Source organism: Kogia breviceps, chromosome 1, assembly GCF_026419965.1.
Source record: "Kogia breviceps isolate mKogBre1 chromosome 1, mKogBre1 haplotype 1, whole genome shotgun sequence".
Lineage (NCBI taxonomy): Eukaryota > Metazoa > Chordata > Mammalia > Artiodactyla > Physeteridae > Kogia > Kogia breviceps.
This window is the reverse complement of record NC_081310.1, coordinates 106,193,986-106,212,711: the sequence shown is the minus strand read 5'-3', so window position 1 is coordinate 106,212,711 and position 18,726 is coordinate 106,193,986. Positions and strand designations below refer to the sequence as shown.

The 18,726-nt window shown below is 40.7% G+C and overlaps 1 protein-coding gene across 2 annotated transcripts in view; it reads right to left on the bottom strand.

Moving 5' to 3' along the window:
* Nucleotides 1-18,454, bottom strand: part of SLC35A3 (solute carrier family 35 member A3) — a 50,179-nt gene extending 31,725 nt beyond the window's left edge. Inside the window, exon 1 of one of the 2 annotated variants that reach the window (XM_059077684.2) lies at nucleotides 18,182-18,454. In XM_059077684.2, coding sequence (XP_058933667.1) covers nucleotides 18,182-18,454 — 273 coding nt within the window. The remainder of the gene's footprint in view (nucleotides 1-18,181) is intronic. The other variant, XM_067040551.1, reaches the window with a different exon arrangement.
* Between the last annotated feature and the right edge of the window lie 272 nt (nucleotides 18,455-18,726).

The following is an 18,726-nucleotide window of genomic DNA, read 5'->3' as shown; positions in this document are numbered from 1 at the left end:
CCATACAAACTGTGAAATTTTTTGTTCTAGTTCTGTAAAAAATGCCAGTGGTAATGTGATAGGGATAGCATTGAATCTGTAGATTGCTTTGGGTAGTAGAGTCATGTTCACAATGTTGATTCTTCCAATCCAAGAACATGGTATATTTCTCCACCTATTTGTATCATCTTTAATTTCTTTCATTAGTGTCTTATAGTTTTCTGCATACAAGTCTTTTGTCTCCTTAGGTAGGTTTATTCCTAGATATTTTATTCTTTTTGTTGCAGTGGTAAATGGGAGTGTTTTCTTAATTTCCCTCTCACATTTTTCATCATTAGTTTATAAGAATTCAAGAGATTTCTGTGCATTAATTTTGTATCCTGCTACTTTACCAAATTCATTGATTAGTTCTAGTAGTTTTCTGGTAGCATCCTTAGTATTCTCTATGTATAGTATCATGTCATCTGCAAACAGTGACAGCTTTACTTCTTCTTTTCCTATTTGGATTCCTTTTATTTCTTTTTCTTCTCTGATTGCTGTGGCTAGAACTTCCAAAACTATGTTGAATAAGAGTGGTGAGAGTGGGCAACCTTGTCTTGTTCCTGATCTTAGTGGAAATGGTTTCAGTTTTTCACCATTGAGAATGATGCTGGCTGTGGGTTTGTCATATATGGCCTTTATTATGTTGAGGAAAGTTCCCTCTATGCCTACTTTCTGCAGGGTTTTTATCATGAATGGGTGTTGAATTTTGTCAAAAGCTTTCTCTGCATCTATTGAGATGATCATATGGTTTTTCCCCTTCAGTTTGTTGATATGGTGTATCATGTTGATTGATTTGCGTATATTGAAGAATCCTTGCATTCCTGGAATAAACCCCACTTGATCATGGTGTATGATCCTTTTAATGTGCTGTTGGATTCTGTTTGCTAGTATTTTGTTGAGGATTTTTGCATCTATGTTCATCAGTGATATTGGCCTATAGTTTTCTTTCTTTGTGACGTCTTTGTCTGGTTTTGGTATCAGGGTGATGGTGGCCTCATAGAATGAGTTTGGGAGTGTTCCTCCCTCTGCTATCTTTTGGAAGAGTTTGAGAAGGATAGGTGTTAGCTCTTCTCTAAATGTTTGATAGAATTCGCCTGTGAAGCCATCTGCCTCTGGGCTTTTGTTTGTTGGAAGATTTTGAATCACAGTTTCAATTTCAGTGCTTGTGATTGGTCTGTTCATATTTTCTATTTCTTCCTGCTTCAGTCTTGGCAGGTTGTGCATTTCTAAAAATTTGTCCATTTCTTCCAGGTTGTCCATTTTATTGGCATACAGTTGCTTGTAGTAATCTCTAATAATCTTTTGTATTTCTGCAGAGTCAGTTGTTACATCTCCTTTTTCATTTCTAATTCTATTGATTTGAGTCTTCTCCCTTTTTTTTTTTTTATTTTTATTTTTTTTTAACATCTTTGAGTATAACTGTTTTACAATAGTGTGTTAGTTTCTCCTTTACAACAAAGTGAATCAGTTATACATATACATATGTTCCCATAACTCTTCCCTCTTGTGTCACCCTCCCTGTCCCTTTTTTTCTTGATGAGTCTCGCTAATGGTTTATCAATTTTATTTATCTTCTCAAAGAACCAGCTTTTACTTTTATTGACCTTTGCTATTGTTTCCTTCATTTCTTTTTCATTTATTTCTGATCTGATCTTTATGATTTCTTTCCTTCTGCTAAATTTGGGGTTTTTTTGTTCTTCCATCTCTAATTGCTTTAGGTGCAAAGTTAGGTTGTTTATTCGAGATGCTTCCTGTTTCTTAAGGTATGATTGTTTTGCTATAAACTTCCCTCTTAGAACTGCTTTTGCTGTATCCCATAGGTTTTGGGTCGTTGTGTTTCCATTGTCATTTGTTTCTAAGTACTTTTTGATTTCCTCTTTGATTTCTTCAGTGATCACTTCATTATTAAGTAGTGTATTGTTTAGCCTCCATGTGTTTGTATTTTTTACAGATCTTTTCCTGTAATTGATATCTAGTCTCATAGTGTTGTGGTCAGAAAAGATACTTGATATGATTTCAATTTTCTTAAATTTGCCAAGGCTAAATTTGTGACCCAAGATATGATCTATCCTGGAGAATGCTCCATGGGCACTTGAGAAAAAAGTGTATTCTGTTGTTTTTGGATGGAATGTCCTATAAATATCAAGTAAATCCATCTTGTATAATGTATCATTTAAAGCTTGTGTTTCCTTATTTATTTTCATTTTGGATGATCTGTCCATTGTTGACAGTGGGGTGTTAAAGTCCCCTACTATGATTGTGTTACTGTCGATTTCCCCTTTTATGGCCATTAGTATTTGCCTTATGTATTGAGGTGCGTCTATGTTGGGTGCATAAATATTTACAATTGTTATATCTTCTTCATGGATCGATCCCTTGATCATTATGTAGTGTCCTTCTTTGTCTCTTGTAATAGTTTTTATTTTAAAGTCTATTTTGTCTGATATGAGAATTGCTACTCCAGCTTTCTTCTGATTTCCATTTGCATGGAATATCTTTTTCCATCCCCTCACTTTCAGTCTGTAAGTGTCCCTAGGTCTGAAGTGGGTCTCTTGTAGACAGCATATATATGGGTCCTATTTTGTATCCATTCAGCCAGTCTGTGTCTTTTGGTGGGAGCGTTTAATCCATTTACATTTAATTAATTATCGATATGTGTGTTCCTATTACAATTTACTTAATTGTTTTGGGTTGTTCTTGTAGGTCTTTTCCTTCTCTTGTGTTTCTTGCCTAGAGAAGTTCCTTTAGCATTTTGTTGTAGAGCTGGTTTGGTGGTGCTGAACTCTCTCAGCTTTTGCTTATCTGTAAAGGTTTTAATTTCTCCATCAAATCTGAATGAGATTCTTGCTGGGTAGAGTAATCTTGGTTGTAGGTTTTTTTTCCTTCATCACTTTAAATATGTCCTGCCACTCCCTTCTGGCTTGTAGAGTTTCTGCTGAAAGATCAGATGTTAACCTTATGGGGATTCCCTTGTGTGTTATTTGTTGTTTTTCCCTTGCTGCTTTTAATATGTTTTCTTTGTATTTAATTTTTGACAGTTTGATTATTATGTGTCTTGGCGTGTTTCTCTTTGGGTTTATCCTGTATGGAACTCTCTGTGCTTCCTGGACTTGATTGACTATTTCCTTTCCTATATTAGGGAAGTTTTCAACTATAATCTCTTCAAATATTTTCTCAGTCCCTTTCTTTTTCTCTTCTTCTTCTGGGACCCCTATGATTCGAATGTTGGTGCATTTAATGTTGTCCCAGAGATCTCTGAGACTGTCCTCAGTTCTTTTCATTCTTTTTTCTTTCTTCTGCTCTGCAGTAGTTATTTCCACTATTTTATCTTCCAGGTCACTTATCCGTCCTTCTGCCTCAGTTATTCTGCTACTGATCCCATCTAGAGTATTTTTCATTTCATTTATTGTGTTGTTCGTCGTTACTTGCTTCCTCTTTATTTCTTCTAGGTCCTTGTTAACTGTTTCTTGCAATTTGTCTATTCTATTTCCAAGATTTTGAATCATCTTTACTATCATTATTCTGAATTCTCTTTCAGGTAGACTGGCTATTACCTCTTCATTTGTTAGGTCTGGTGTGTTTTTATCTTGCTCCTTCATCTGCTGTGTGTTTTTCTGTCTTCTCATTTTGCTTATCTTACTGTGTTTGGGGTCTCCTTTTTGCAGGCTGCAGGTTCGTAGTTCTATCTGTTTTTGGTGGCTGTCCCCAGTGGCTGAGGTTGGTTCAGTGGGTTGAGCAGGTTTCCTGGTTGGGGGGACCAGTGCCCCTGTTCTGGTGGATGAGGCTGGATCCCGTCTCCCTGGCGGGCAGGTCCATGTCTGGTGGCGTGTATGGGGATGTCGGTAGCCTTACTATGATTCTAGGCAGCCTCTCTGCTAATGGATGGGGCTGTAGACCTGTCTCGCTCTTTGTTGGGGATAGGGTGTCCAGCACTGTTCGTTGCTGGTCCTTGAGTGAAGCTGGGTCTTGGTGTTGAGATGGAGATCTCTGGGAGATTTTCGCCGTTTGATATTACGTGGAGCTGAGAGGTCTCTTGTGGACCAGTGTCCTAAGGTTAGTTCTCCCACCTCAGAGACACAGCCTTGACCCCTGGCTGGAGTGCCAAGAGCCTTTAATCCACACGGCTCAAAACAAAAGGGAGAAAAAAATAGAAAGGCAAGAAAGGAAGGAAGGAGGAAGGGAGGGAAGGAAGGAAAAAAAGAAGGGAGGGAGGAAGAAAGGAAGGGAGGAAGGAAGGAGGGAATAAAGGAAGGAAGGAGGGAAATAGGAAAGAAAGGAGGGAAGAAAGGAAGAAAGAAAGGGGAGAAGACAAAATAAAGTAGGGTAAAATACAGTTATTAAAATTAAAAAATAATTATTAAGAAGAAAAATTTCTATTAAAGAAAAAGAAACCCTCCCCCAAAAAAACAGGGTCAGTCTAACCCCAGGACAAATGGTGAAAACAAAGCTACACAGACAAAATCTCACACAGCAGTACCCACATACACACTCACAAAAAGAAAAAAGGGGAAATTAATAGTATATCTTGCTCCCAAAGTCCACCTCCTCCACCTGGGATATTTCGCTGTCTATTCAGGTTTTCCACAGATGCAAGGCACTTCAAGCTGACTGTGGAGCTTTAACCCGCTGTTTCTGAGGCTGCTGGGAGGGACCTCTCCCTCTCTTTGTTCGCACAGGTCCTGGGGCTCAGCCCTGGACCTGGCCCCGCCTCTGCGCGCAGGTCGTCCGAGGGCGTCTGCCCTTCGCTCAGACAGGGCGGGGTCAAAGGAGCAGCGTTAACAGAGCAGCTGATTCGTGGTCTCTGGCTCACTCAGGCGGGTGGGGGGGGCACGGATGTGGGGCGAGTCCGCGGCGGCAGAGCCCAGCGTGACGCTGCACCGGCCCGAGGCGCACCGCACGTTTTCCCGGGGAAGCAGTCCCAGGATCCCGGGACCCTGGCGGTGGCGGGCTGCACAGGCTCCCGGGAGGGCCGGTGTGGAGAGTGACCTGTGCACGCACACAGGCCTCTTGGTGGCGGCAGTAGCAACCCTAGCGTCCCACACCCGTCTCTGTTGTCCATGCCGACAGCCGCAGCTCACGCCCGTTTCTGGAGCTCCTTTATGTGGTGCCCTTAATTCCCTTTCCTCGCGCCCCAGGAAGGGAAGAGGCAAGAAAAAGTCTCTTGTCTCTGTGGCAGCTCCGCGCCCGTTTCTGGAGCTCCTTTAAGTGGCGCGCTTAAACCCCTCTCCTCGCGCAGCAGGAGGTAAAGAGGGAAGAAAAGGTCTCTTGCCTCTTCGGCAGCTCCAGACTTCTCCCGGACTCCCTCCGGGTCAGCCGGTCAGCCATGGTGCACTAACCCCTTCCGGCTGTTTTCACTCTGCCAACTCCAGACCTTTCCCTGGGATCCACCCGAGGCTCAGTTCCCAGCCCCGCCCGCCGAGCCTCGGCGGGTGAGCAGACAAGCCTCTCAGGCTGGTGAGTGCTGATCGGCACCGATCCTCTGCAGAATCTCTCCGCTTTGCCCTCCGCACCCTGTTGCTGCGCTCTCCTCTGTGGCTCTGAAGCTTCCCCCTCCGCCACCCGCACTCTCCGCCCATGAAGGGGCTTCTAGTGTGTGGGAACCTTTCCTCCTTCACAGCTCCCTCCCACTGGTGCAGGTCCCGTCCCTATTCTTTTCTCTCTGTTTATTCTTTTTTCTTTTGCCCTACCCAGATACGTGGGGAGTTTCTTGCCTTTTGGGAGGTCTGAGGTCTTCTGCCAGCGTTCGGTCGGTGTTCTATAGGAGAAGTTCCACGTGTAGATGTATTTCTGATGTATCTGTGAGGAGGAAGGTGATCCCCGTGTCTTACTCTTCCGCCATCTTCTGTCCCCCCAATGTCTTTAAATTGTAATAAAATTTATATAGAGAGATTGGCTCAAGATGGTGGAGTAGAAGGCCATGTGCTCACCTCCTCCTGCGAGAGCACAGAAAATGACAACTAACTGCTGAACAACCATCAAGAGAAGACACTGGAACCCACCAGAAAAGATACCTCACATCCAAAGACAAAGGAGAAGCCGCAGTGAGATGCTAGGAGGGGTGCAATCACAATAAAATCAAATCCCATACCCGCCGGGTGGGCAACCCACAAACTGGAGAACAAGTATACCACAGAAGTTCTCCCACTGGAGTGAAAGTTTTGAGGCACACTTCAGGCTTCCCAGCCTGAGGGTCTGGCAACAGGAGTAGGAATCCCCAGAGACTCTGACTTTGAAGGCCAGCAGGATTGATTGCAGGACTTCTGCAGGACTGGGTGAAACAGAGACACCACTCTTGGAGGGCACACACAGTCATGTGTGCACCAGGACCCAGGGAAAAGGAGGAGTGACCCCATAGGAGACTGAACCAAATCTACCTGCTAGTGTTGGAGGGTCTCCTGCAGAGGCTGCAGGCAGCTGAGGTTCACCGTGGGGACAAGGGCACTGGCAGCAGCAGTTCTGGGAAGTACTCATTGGCATGAGCCCTCCCAGAGAGCACCATTAGCCCTGCCATACAGCCTGTAGGGTCCAGTGCTGGGTTGCCTCAGGCCAAACAACTAACAGGGAGGGAACATGGCCTCACCCATCAGCAGATAAGTGGATTAAAGTTTTACTGAGCACAGCCCTGCCCACCAGAGCAAGACCCAGTCCCTCTTAGATAGCCTCATCTACCAGAGGGCAGACAGCAGAAGCAAGAAGAACTACAATTGTGCAGCCTGCAGAATGAAAACCACAATCACAAAAAGTCAGACAAAATGAAAAGGCAGAAGATTATGTCCTAGATGAAGGAACAAAATAAAACCCCAGAAAAACAACTAAAAGAAGTGGAGCTAGGCAACCTTCCAGAAAAAGTATACAGAATAATGATAGTGAAGATGATCCAGGATCTGAGAAAAACAATGGAGGCAAAGATTGAGTAGATGCAAGAAATGTTTAATGAAGACTTAGAAGAACTAAAGAACAAACAGAGATGAACAATATAATAACTGAAATGAAAAATACACTAGAAGGAATCAATAGCAGAATAACTGAGGTAGAAGACTGGATAAGTGACCTGGAAGACAGAATGGTGGAAATCACAGCCACCGAACAGAATAAAGAAAAAAGAATGAAAAGAAATGAAGACAGCCTAAGAGACCTCTGGGACAACATTAAACACAGCAACATTCACAGTATAGGGGTCCCAGAACGAGAAGCCAGAGAGAGAGGACCCGAGAAAATATTTGAAGAGATAATAGCTGAAAACTTCCCTAACATGGGAAAGGAAACAATCAACCAACTCCAGGAAGCACAGAGAGTCCCAGGCAGGATAAACCCAAGGAGAAACAAACACACAGAGTCACACAGTAATCAAATTGACAAAAATTGAAGACAAAAAAATATTAAAAGCAATAAGGGAAAAATGACAAATAATATATAAGGGAACTCCCATAAGGTTATCAGCTGATTTCTCAGCAGAGACTCTGCAAGCCAGAAGGGAGTGGCATGATATATTTAAAGTAATGAAAGGGAAGAACCTACAACCAAGAATAACCCACCCAGCAAGGCTCTCATTCAGATTTGACAGAGAAATCAAAAGCTTTACAGACAAGCAAAAGCTAAGAGAATTCAGCATCACCAGACCAGCTTTGCAACAAATGCTAAAGGAACTCCTTTAGGCAGGAAAGAGACTAGCAACTTAAAAAAAAAAAAATTTATACAGATTTTTTTTAATATACAGATTTTTAAAGACTACTAAGTACCTAAGTAATTCTGCAAATCGATTTTCCTTCTGTTATAAAAACAAAAGGTTAAATTTCTAACTTAAGGTTTTTAGAGTGAGCTATATTTACATTTTCTAAACATTAGTTCTGAAATATACTCCCTAAGTATAATATTATAATCGATTTCAGGTTAATGACACAAGAGTACATATGAAAACACACACATTTTAAAGTGCTATGCAAATATAAATTCACATTACACTAGTCAGAAACAGCTATTGGTATAAAAACAAACCTTTTAAAGTTTTTCCAAGTAAATGAACAGAAAAAGTAATGCTGACCTCAGCTGCAATTTTTTGTTCATTATCTTCCATGATGCCAAAACTTTAAAACTGCAACCTATAACTGTGTGCTAAATAATGACAAAATTCATCACAACTGGCTTTACTTCTGACACTGGCATTTATATATCTTCTCGCCAAACTATCTCAGAAGTAGAGACAGTATTCTCCAAAAGTAGCAACAATATGTTGTACTTGAAGTCCATAATAATCCTGTGGAAAACCCAAAATCTTATTTATAAAAGTGAAAGAAATATGAATTAAAGGTACTTTATATTATTGACATAGTCAATTTTGTTTCTATGATAAAAATAATAACCTCCACTAAGTTAGTGAACTTAAGTTCACTCTTAAGTGCTTAAGAAAAGCAAAATCCTGTTCCATAACATTTAACAACTGACTCTTTACATTCTATGGTTCCTATTACATTCTTAGTTAAACAACTTTTCATTGTTTCTCCTTCCTTTTCTTCCTCAAGGTGTCAGGTATCTGTTTACATAAGACAATATCACTTGGATGTAAGTTAGAGTACTGTCAATTTTTAACTTGTTCTTTTACAGACTGCAGAATTTCCACTCCTACATTCAGATAAAATCAATAGTACTCAAATATTCCTTCAACTTAACAAACATAAAACATATTTGCATTCTAATTTTTAGATTATCAATTGTTCAGTATTATTGTACTCTTTACATAATGTCAATGACTGGGAAAACATAAAGACCTAATAAATATAGCCCTAAGATCCCCTTCTAATGTGAGGTACCATGTAAAAATGTACTCCTTTCTCACCCTCTCATTTCCCCACCCCTGTGCCATTCTGCTCTACCACTTTCTGCTATGGTCACTTCCCACCACTTTTAGCTAAAGGCTGATGTTAAAGGTATTCTACAAAGAACAGAGACTACTGTACAATCCAGGTAGGATCTGTAGGGTAGCAAAACTTGTCATGCCAAACTATCTCTTTGGCATGTGGGTTATTTCAAGCTGGAAACAGTGAAGTCCCTAAAGACTCAGCAAGATCTTTGACCTTTCCCCTAACTGATAAAAAAAAAAAAAAAAAAAAAATTAGATAGAGGACCTGTTCCCACAGTATCACCAGAGATATCTGCAAAGAATTAAGAATATGGGCTATGTGTGGTGGGGGGAAACTCTAGGTGGAGCCTAGAGATCAGAGTCCACTCTGTGTCCCACTGTCTCTGCATGGCCCAGCAAATATTTATCAAACTTTTGCTTTCACATCTCCGTGTCAATTGCTTTCCTCCCCTTTGAAGCCTCAAACCACTACCCCCAACATCCTCTCTTGTCTTTAGCTGCAGATGGTATGTAAGGTGAGGGTTTCAGCCATTTTGACAAGTTACTCAGTTTTCCTGGGTCTCTCCCGTGTATACGTGTTATAAAACTTTTGTGTGATTTTTCTCCTCAATGTGTCTTAGGTCAATTTAATTCTTAGATGGGCCAGAAGAACCTAGAAGAGTAGAGGAAAAATTCCTCCTCCATGACAGGTCCACGGGCACTAAACATGAGTAAAGTTTCAAGACTCAGGAGATGGCAGTCAGAAGTAGAAAATAAAGATATCAAAGAAATGAAGGAAACAATAGCAGAGATCAATAAAACTAAAAGCTGGTTCTTTGAGAAGATAAATAAAATTGATAAACCATTAGCCAGACTCATCAAGAATAAAAGGGAGAAGACTCAAATCAATAGAATTAGAAATGAAAAAGGAGATGTAAAAACTGACTGCAGAAATACAAAAGATTATTAGAGATTACTACAAGCAACTGTATGCCAATAAAATGGACAACCTGGAAGAAATGCACAAATTCTTAGAAATGCACAACCTGCCGAGTCTGAACCAGGAAGAAATAGAAAATATGAACAGACCAATCATAAGCACTGAAATTGAAACTGTGATTCAAAATCTTCCAACAAACAAAAGCCCAGGAGCAGATGGCTTCACAGGCGAATTCTATCAAACATTTAGAGAAGAGCTAACACCTATCCTTCTCAAACTCTTCCAAAAGACAGCAGAGGGAGGAACACTCCCAAACTCATTCTATGAGGCCACCATCACCCTGATACCAAAACCAGACAAAGACGTCACAAAGAAAGAAAACTACAGGCCAATATCACTGATTAACATAGATGCAAAAATCCTCAACAAAATATTAGCAAACAGAATCCAACAGCACATTAAAAGGATCATACACCATGATCAAGTGGGGTTTATTCCAGGAATGCAAGGATTCTTCAATATACGCAAATCAATCAACATGATACACCATATCAACAAACTGAAGGGGAAAAACCATATGATCATCTCAATAGATGCAGAGAAAGCTTTTGACAAAATTCAACACTCATTTATGATAAAAACCCTGCAGAAAGTAGGCATACAGGGAACTTTCCTCAACATAATAAAGGCCACATATGACAAACCCAAAGCCAGCATCATTCTCAATGGTGAAAAACTGAAACCATTTCCACTAAGATCAGGAACAAGACAAGGTTGCCCACTCTCACCACTCTTATTCAACATAGTTTTGGAAGTTCTAGCCACAGCAATCAGAGAAGAAAAAGAAATAAAAGGAATCCAAATAGGAAAAGAAGAAGTAAAGCTGTCACTGTTTGCAGATGACATGATACTATACATAGAGAATACTAAGGATGCTACCAGAAAACTACTAGAGCTAATCAATGAATTTGGTAAAGTAGCAGGATACAAAATTAATGCACAGAAATCTCTTGAATTCTTATAAACTAATGATGAAAAATGTGAGAGGGAAATTAAGAAAACACTCCCATTTACCACTGCAACAAAAAGAATAAAATATCTAGGAATAAACCTACCTAAGGAGACAAAAGACTTGTATGCAGAAAACTATAAGACACTGATGAAAGAAATTAAAGATGATACAAATAGGTGGAGAAATATACCATGTTCTTGGATTGGAAGAATCAACATTGTGAACATGACTCTACTACCCAAAGCAATCTACAGATTCAATGCTATCCCTATCAAATTACACCACTGGCATTTTTTACAGAACTAGAACAAAAAATTTCACAATTTGTATGGAAACACAAAAGACCCCGAATAGCCAAAGCAATCTTGAGAACGAAAAATGGAGCTGGAGGAATCAGGCTCCCTGACTTCAGACTATACTACAAGGCTACAGTAATCAAGACAGTATGGTACTGGCACAAAAACAGAAATATAGATCAATGGAACAGGATAGAGAGCCCAGAGATAAACCCACACACATATGGTCACCTTATCTTTGATAAAGGAGGGAAGGATATACAGTGGAGAAAAGACAGCCTCTTCAATAAGTGGTGCTGGGAAAACTGGACAGCTACATGTAAAAGTATGAAATTAGAACACTCCCTAATACCACACACAAAAATAAACTCAAAATGGGTTAAAGACCTAAATGTAAGGCCAGACACTATCAAACTCTTAGAGGAAAACATAGGCAGAACACTCTATGACATAAATTACAGCAAGATCCTTTTTGACCCATCTCCTAGAGAAATGGAAATAAAATCAAAAATAAACAAATGGGATCTAATGAAACTTAAAAGCTTTTGCACAGCAAAGGATACCATAAACAAGACCAAAAGACAACCCTCAGAATGGGAGAAAATATTTGCAAATGAAGCAACTGACAAAGGATTAATCTCCAAAATTTATAAGCAACTCATGCAGCTCAATAACAAAAAAACAAACAACCCAATCCAAAAATGGGCAGAAGAACTAAATAGACATTTCTTGAAAGAAGATATACAGATTGCCAACAAACACAAAAACACATGAATGCTCAACATCATTAATCATTAGAGAAATGCAAATCAAAACTACAATGAGACATCATCTCACACCGGTCAGATTGGCCATCATCAAAAACTCTAGAAACAATAAATGCTGGAGAGGGTGTGGAGAAAAGGGAACACTCTTGCACTGTTGGTGGGAATGTAAAATGATACAGCCACTATGGAGAACAGTATGGAGGTTCCTTAAAAAACTACAAATAGAACTACCATATGACCCAGCAATCCCACTACTGGGCATATACCCTGAGAAAACCATAATTCAAAAAGAGTCATGTACCAAAATGTTCATTGCAGCTCTATTTATGATAGCCAGGACATGGAAGCAACCTAAGTGTCCATCACCAGATGAATGGATAAGGAAGATGTGGCACATATATACAATGGAATATTACTCAGCCATAAAAAGAAATAAAACTGAGTTATTTATAATGAGGTGGATGGAGTTGGAGTCTGTCATACAGAGTGAAGTAAGTCAGAAGAAGAAAAACAAATACCGTATGCTAACACATATATATGGACTCTAAGGGAAAAAATAAATGTCATGAAGAGATTAGTGGTAGGACGGGAATAAAACACAGACTTACTAGAGCATGGACTTGAGGATATGGGGAGGGGGAAGGGTAAGCTGTGACGAAGTGAGAGAGTGGCAGGGACATATATACACTATCAAATGTAAATTAGATAGCTAGTGGGAAGCTGCCGCATAGCACAGGGAGATCACCTCTGTGCTTTGTGACCACCTAGAGGGGTGGGATAGGGAGGGTGGGAGAGAGGGTGATGCAAGAGGGAAGAGATATGGGAACATATGTATATGTATAACTGATTCACTTTGTTGTACAGGAAAAACTAACACACTATTGTAAAACAGTTATACTCCAATAAAGATGTTTTAAAAAATTAAAAAAATTTAAAAAAAGAAAAAAAAAGAAAATAAAGGTATCACATAATTCACCATCAATATTTAAATACTAACTATGGTTAGGAACTATGATGAGCACCATATACACAATGATGAACAAAACAAATATAATCTGTTTCTTCATAGAGCTTATCCTCTAGCATGGAAGACACATATTATTCAAATAATTTAAGAAACAGTAGAAGGGTGTAAACTGCTATGACATTGTGTATAATAGGAAAATATCATAAGGAAATTATGGTCCTTGTATTATTACTGTATCAACTTGGTTAAACTCGAACACATTTCCACAAATCCCCTTCTCTATATGGTTCCAGGTCAGAATTGGCTAAACACAAAACCTGCACATGATCTGGAAGGCAGAAGTGAAGCAACAGCCATTACTCCAGACGATTCTCAGTTAAATGTGGTGAAACAGAAAGGTGCCGGCAGGTTCCAGTTATCCTCCCTTCCCTGCTTTAGGTCAACTCTTCCCAACTGCTGACCCTACTGAGCAATAGGTCCTAATCCTTAAAACCTGTAAATGTTACCTTATTTGGAAAATGGAATTTTGCAGATGAAATTAAGTTAAGGATCTTGAGATGGGAAAATTATTCTGCACTAGCTAAGTGAGGCCTAAACGCCAATGTTAAGTGTCCTCTTAAGAGACAGAAGAGGAAAATACAGATACTCAAAAGAAGGCAATGTAAAGATGGAGCAAAAAGAGATTTGAAGATGCTAGGCTTGAAGACTAGAGTGATGCACTCACAAGCCAAGGAATGTTGGCAGCCACCAGAAGCTGGATGAAAAAGGAACAGATTCTCTCCTAGAGCCTCCAGAGGTAGCATAGTCCCTTTGACACTTTGATATCAGCCCAATGATACTGATTTTGGATTTCTGGCCTCCAGAACTGTGGGAGAATACATTTCTCTTATTTTAAGCAACCAAATCTGTGGTAATTTGTTACAGTAGCCCCAGGAAACCAATACAAGCATCTGAGTCTATACTGAAAAAATGTAATTGTTCCCTAGTCCATGTCTAGTCAGGAGGAATGCATTTAATATGTGTGGGAAGAAGACTGGTTAAAATTAAGTTTTCAGTACTCAAAAGAATTAATAAGTTATCAGGAAAACTGGGTTATACTGAAAAGTGCATAGAACAGTTCCTGGCACATAGTATGTGCTAAAAAAAATTTTTTTTTAAATAAATGCCAAACTCAGTAACAAATCAAGGATACCAAAAAAAATGAGATATTAGTCTAGTGATCATCCATCAGGGAAATCTGAAGCCCATTCACTTTAGCCCAAAACTAAATGATTAATAATAACACTTCTACAGGGAAGGTAAAGACTTGACCAACATTACAAAGTAATTCTACTACAGCCAATTTTCGAAAGCATCAATTTATTTTAAAGAACATAATGGCAAAAGGAAGTACAGATGATATTTTTATTAGTCTGTTTTTATAACCAGAAATAGTAAGAGTAGGTAATCAGAGATAAAAGTTATAAGCTAGAAAACAATTTCCAATTTTAACTTTTCTGTCCATATTCGATTATTCTCAAATTGACTCCTTTAAACATGATTTACTGCCCAATTTCAGGTATACTACATGTGTCAAAACATGCCATCTGAAATATATCTACCTATATGCAGAAAGTCAAACATAATCATTCTATAAGATAGTATTGATTCTCAAGCAGTAACATTAATAATAGGGTTCTAGCATTTTCTAACAATTTTTTTATGTTTATTAAAATGTACTAGGGTAATCAAGAATAATGTTTAGCTATTTATTTAATTCAGCCTGAGGATAAACCTTTAAGATAAGGGGCCTTAAAATATTTTTCTTTACAGCCTTCACAAATGGTAAAAATTTTAGAAAAATGTATTTATCAGTGAAAATAATTTAACTGAAACTTAATAAAACACATAAAATGAGCTGTTATTTATTTATGGCCTGACAAACTATCAAGGATTTTTAAAGTTTTAAAAATCCTAGCTGTTAATTGTGTTTGGGTAATTAATGAAAGATTACCACACTCCCCTAAGGACAAAATTCCAATATTAAAATTCAAATCCTTCCTAAATCTGAGAGTACAACCACTCCCAGGTAAACCTATAGTCTTAGAAGTTTAGATATACTATGGGCTTATTAACTATATAGAATATGAATACATTTTATTTTATTTATTTCTTGTTATTTTGTTTCCAAATGTTTTGTTTTTAAAAAACTTTTTTTTATTGACCTATAGTTGATTTACAATGTTGTGTTAGTTTCTGGTGTGTAGCAAAGTGATTCAGTTATACTTATATATATTCTTTTTCATTATAGGTTATTACAAGATATTGAATATAGGTCCCTGTGCTATACAGGAGGTCCTTGTTGTTTATTTGTTTTACATATAGTAGTTTGTAATCTGCTAATCTCAAACTCCTAATTTATCCCTCCCCCCACCTTTCCCCTTTGGTAACTACAAGTTTGTTTTCTGTGTCTGTTGATTCTGTTTCTGTTTATGAATACATCTCATGCCCTGCTTCCTAACTGATGGGGACAGCCTTCAGACTCCTCCAACTCTAAATCTATCCTGCATACAGCAGGTATCTTAAAAAAATGTAGATCTGATCACATGCCTTCCCTAACTGCGAAGGTAAACTGACTCCTTACCAAATAAAAGATACAGTACAAACTCCTTCACTTAAAACAGCCCCTCATAATCTGGCCCCAACCTAAATTTCCTGTCATAAAATATTACTGATCTCAAACAGTTGTTCTTCATGCAACCTTTGAACAATATCCCTCACTAAAAAAAACAACAAACAAAAAACCCTCCTTTTCTTTATCTGTAGAACTTCTATGTATCCTACAGACCTCACAATACAAGACTCCTCTTAGTGAAGCTTTCCTAAGTCTTGTAAGTAAACTGAAGCCTTCCCTCTACTATACTCCCATGCCATTTTGCAGGTATCTTTCATAATACCAAACTAATTTGTTGACATTTATTCATCATTTTATTTCCTGTATTTCCTTACCAGTACCTGTCACATATTAGTCATTTACTCTAGTTGGATTTATAAAAGAATAAATAAACTCCACAATATGTAAACTCTCAGAAGGAAAGAATGATTTCATCAATCAAGTCTCTCTGTATGTACATAAAAGACAAGTGCACGCTGAAACTGGTTCTCATTAAATATCTTCTAATAATTGCAACTTCACAAGAGAAGTTAAATTAATGAAATAACATTTACTGAGCACCTACAACCCATCAGACATTGTGCTAGGTGCTTCACAGGCATCATCTCATTTAAATCTCATTTAATCTGTAAAAGGAGGTACCACTCATTTTACAGATTTAAAAACTGAGGGATGGGGCTTCCCTGGTGGCGCAGTGGTTGAGAATCCGCCTGCCGATGCAGGGGACACGGGTTCGTGCCCCGGTCCGGGAAGATCCCACATGCCGTGGAGCGGCTGGGCCCGTGAGCCATGGCCACTGAGCCTGCGCGTCCGGAGCCTGTGCTCCGCAAAGGAAGAGGCCACAGCAGTGAGGGGCCCGCGTACCGCAAAAAAAAAAAAAAAAAAAAACTGAGGGACTTCCCTGGTGGCACAGTGGTTAAGAATCCGTCTGCCAATGCAGGGGACACGGGTTTGAGCCCTGGTCCAGAAGATCCCACATGCTGCGGAGCAACTAAGCACATGCGCCACAACTACTGAGCCTGTGCTCTAGAGCCCACATGCCACAACTACTGAGCCCACGAGCCACAACCACTGAAGCCTGCGCGCCTAGAGCCCGTGCTCCGCAACAAGAAGCCACAGCAGTGAGAAGCCAGCGCACTGCAACAAAGAGTAGCCCCCCGCTCGCCTCAATTAGAGAAAGCCTGTGTGCAGCAATGAACACCCAACACAGCCAAAATAAATAAATAAATATATAAATTTATTTTTAAAAAATTATTATGTTGTACACTGGAAACTAATAGTTATATGTCATTACATCTCAATTTTTAAAACACTTTTAAAGAAGGAGGTCGCATTAAAGAATAAGTATAATTTCTACGAAGATGTTAAGGAAGGCCTTCCTTGTAGGAAGAAAGGATGTAAACAAAGACCAAGGCAGGTAGGCATAGAACATGTTCAGAAACTACATTTCAAAGTAACTACTATGGTTTAGCTAAAAATAGAATACGTGGGTTAAAGTAATTTTTAAAAAAAGAATGAAAGGGACATATTGATCTGACTGGAGCCATGGACAGCTACAAATTTTGAAGAGTTTTGGATACTACCCTAAATAATTTTAAATTTATTCTGGATTCAATAGAGAGTCACCGAGTATTTCTGAGGGAAAAAAATACACAAAACCTCCGGCTTTAAAAAGCAGTATGGGGTGGAGTTATTGAAAGGGAGACAGGCTAAGGGCAGCAAGTCTAGCCACTGCTATAGTGCAAGTAAGAAGAGGAAAGAGAAGCCACGTTCAGTACAGGAATGAAAAAGGGAAGAAGCAAACTGAGATGCTGAAAAAGTAAAATCAATACTTGGGAGGAAAGTTAGGACCAGAAATGTAAATTTAGAAGTCATGCCTTTAAAGGAAACAACCTGAGTTTACCACTGAAAATGAGTAAGCGCAGGAAGTGAGAAACTGTACCAAAATTTCATCTTCAACTACCAAAGTTGAATGTTGATCGAAAACAGAAAACTTAACTCTGGTTCCATTTTCAAATACTACATGTAATAGAACATAATAAAAGATTCAGTCTTCTACCATAAAGTAATGACACGTGTTTTACTAAGCAAGGCCCAGTACTACATTTAATACTATTGAACCAGCGTTCCCCGGAGTTTAGTTGGTTCCTCCCTTCCTAAACACTCAGAACCCTCTCCCAACACACACACACCTGTTCTGATAGGAATCCCACCTGGCCTCAGACAGCCCTTGCCTATGTATTAGCCTTACCAAGGACTGCTTTTCCATTTTTTTAAGTCCCTGCGGCTTCTTCAGCGCAGGGTCCCCGTCTGGTGGCTCGGTACCTACCACAGGGCCACACACCGAGCAGGAGCTCCGAGGCAGTTCGCTGACGGAATGACCGCCAGCCTGGCCCTCCGGCCGCGGCTCCCCACGCCCCAGCCTCTAAGGCACACACTGCGGCTTTCATTCGCGTGACACACCCCTTTCCCCGGGCCCTTTTTTCCTCCTCCACCCAGCACATTCCTCACATATTCCCTCGGACTTAACAACGTGCCACTTCATCCACTCTCACCCCTACTTAGCTAGTATTTAAGGTCTTCCACACCGTCCCCTTCACTCAGACGGATTTCACAGCACTGCCCTGGCTGGAACCGCGGTCACCGACCTCCTCTTGCCCGCAGCCGCCCAGGAGTGCTCCAGACTCACCTCCCGCGCCGCTCGGCCGGCTGCGCGCACTGGGGGCGGCGGCTCAGCTCCGCCGGGCCCCCCAGGCTGCGGCGCCCGCCGGGTCCCCCGCGACCCCTGAAGCGCAGCGGCTCCCGCTCCCGCCGCCGTCGCTGCCGCTGGCCCGGTGCGGCCCAGGCGTTTCCGGGTTCCCGCGGTCCGGTCCCCCAAATGCTCCGGCTTCCTCTTCGGCCCGGGCGAACACCGTTCCCGGCTCCGCTCTGGTGGCCCCAGCTCGGCACTGGCCGGCTCCATCCCGAAGGCGAGGCACCAGGGCGGCCCCGCGGGCAACCCCCGGTGCCGGCTTTACCGTCGTGTCACCGCCCGGGGCAGTGCCTCCTGCTAGGTGTGTCCTGAGGGGACCTGGCGGACGGAGTAACTCCAGCGGCGGGCCTCTGCCGGGCTGCCCGGTGGCGGAGGGCGCCAGGGTGTCAGACTGCGAAAGTAAAGTCAAACTCCTTTGGGGGCAAAGGACCCGGAGAGGGAGTGAGGAGGTGGATTCGGGAAGGAAACAAACCCGCTTCTAA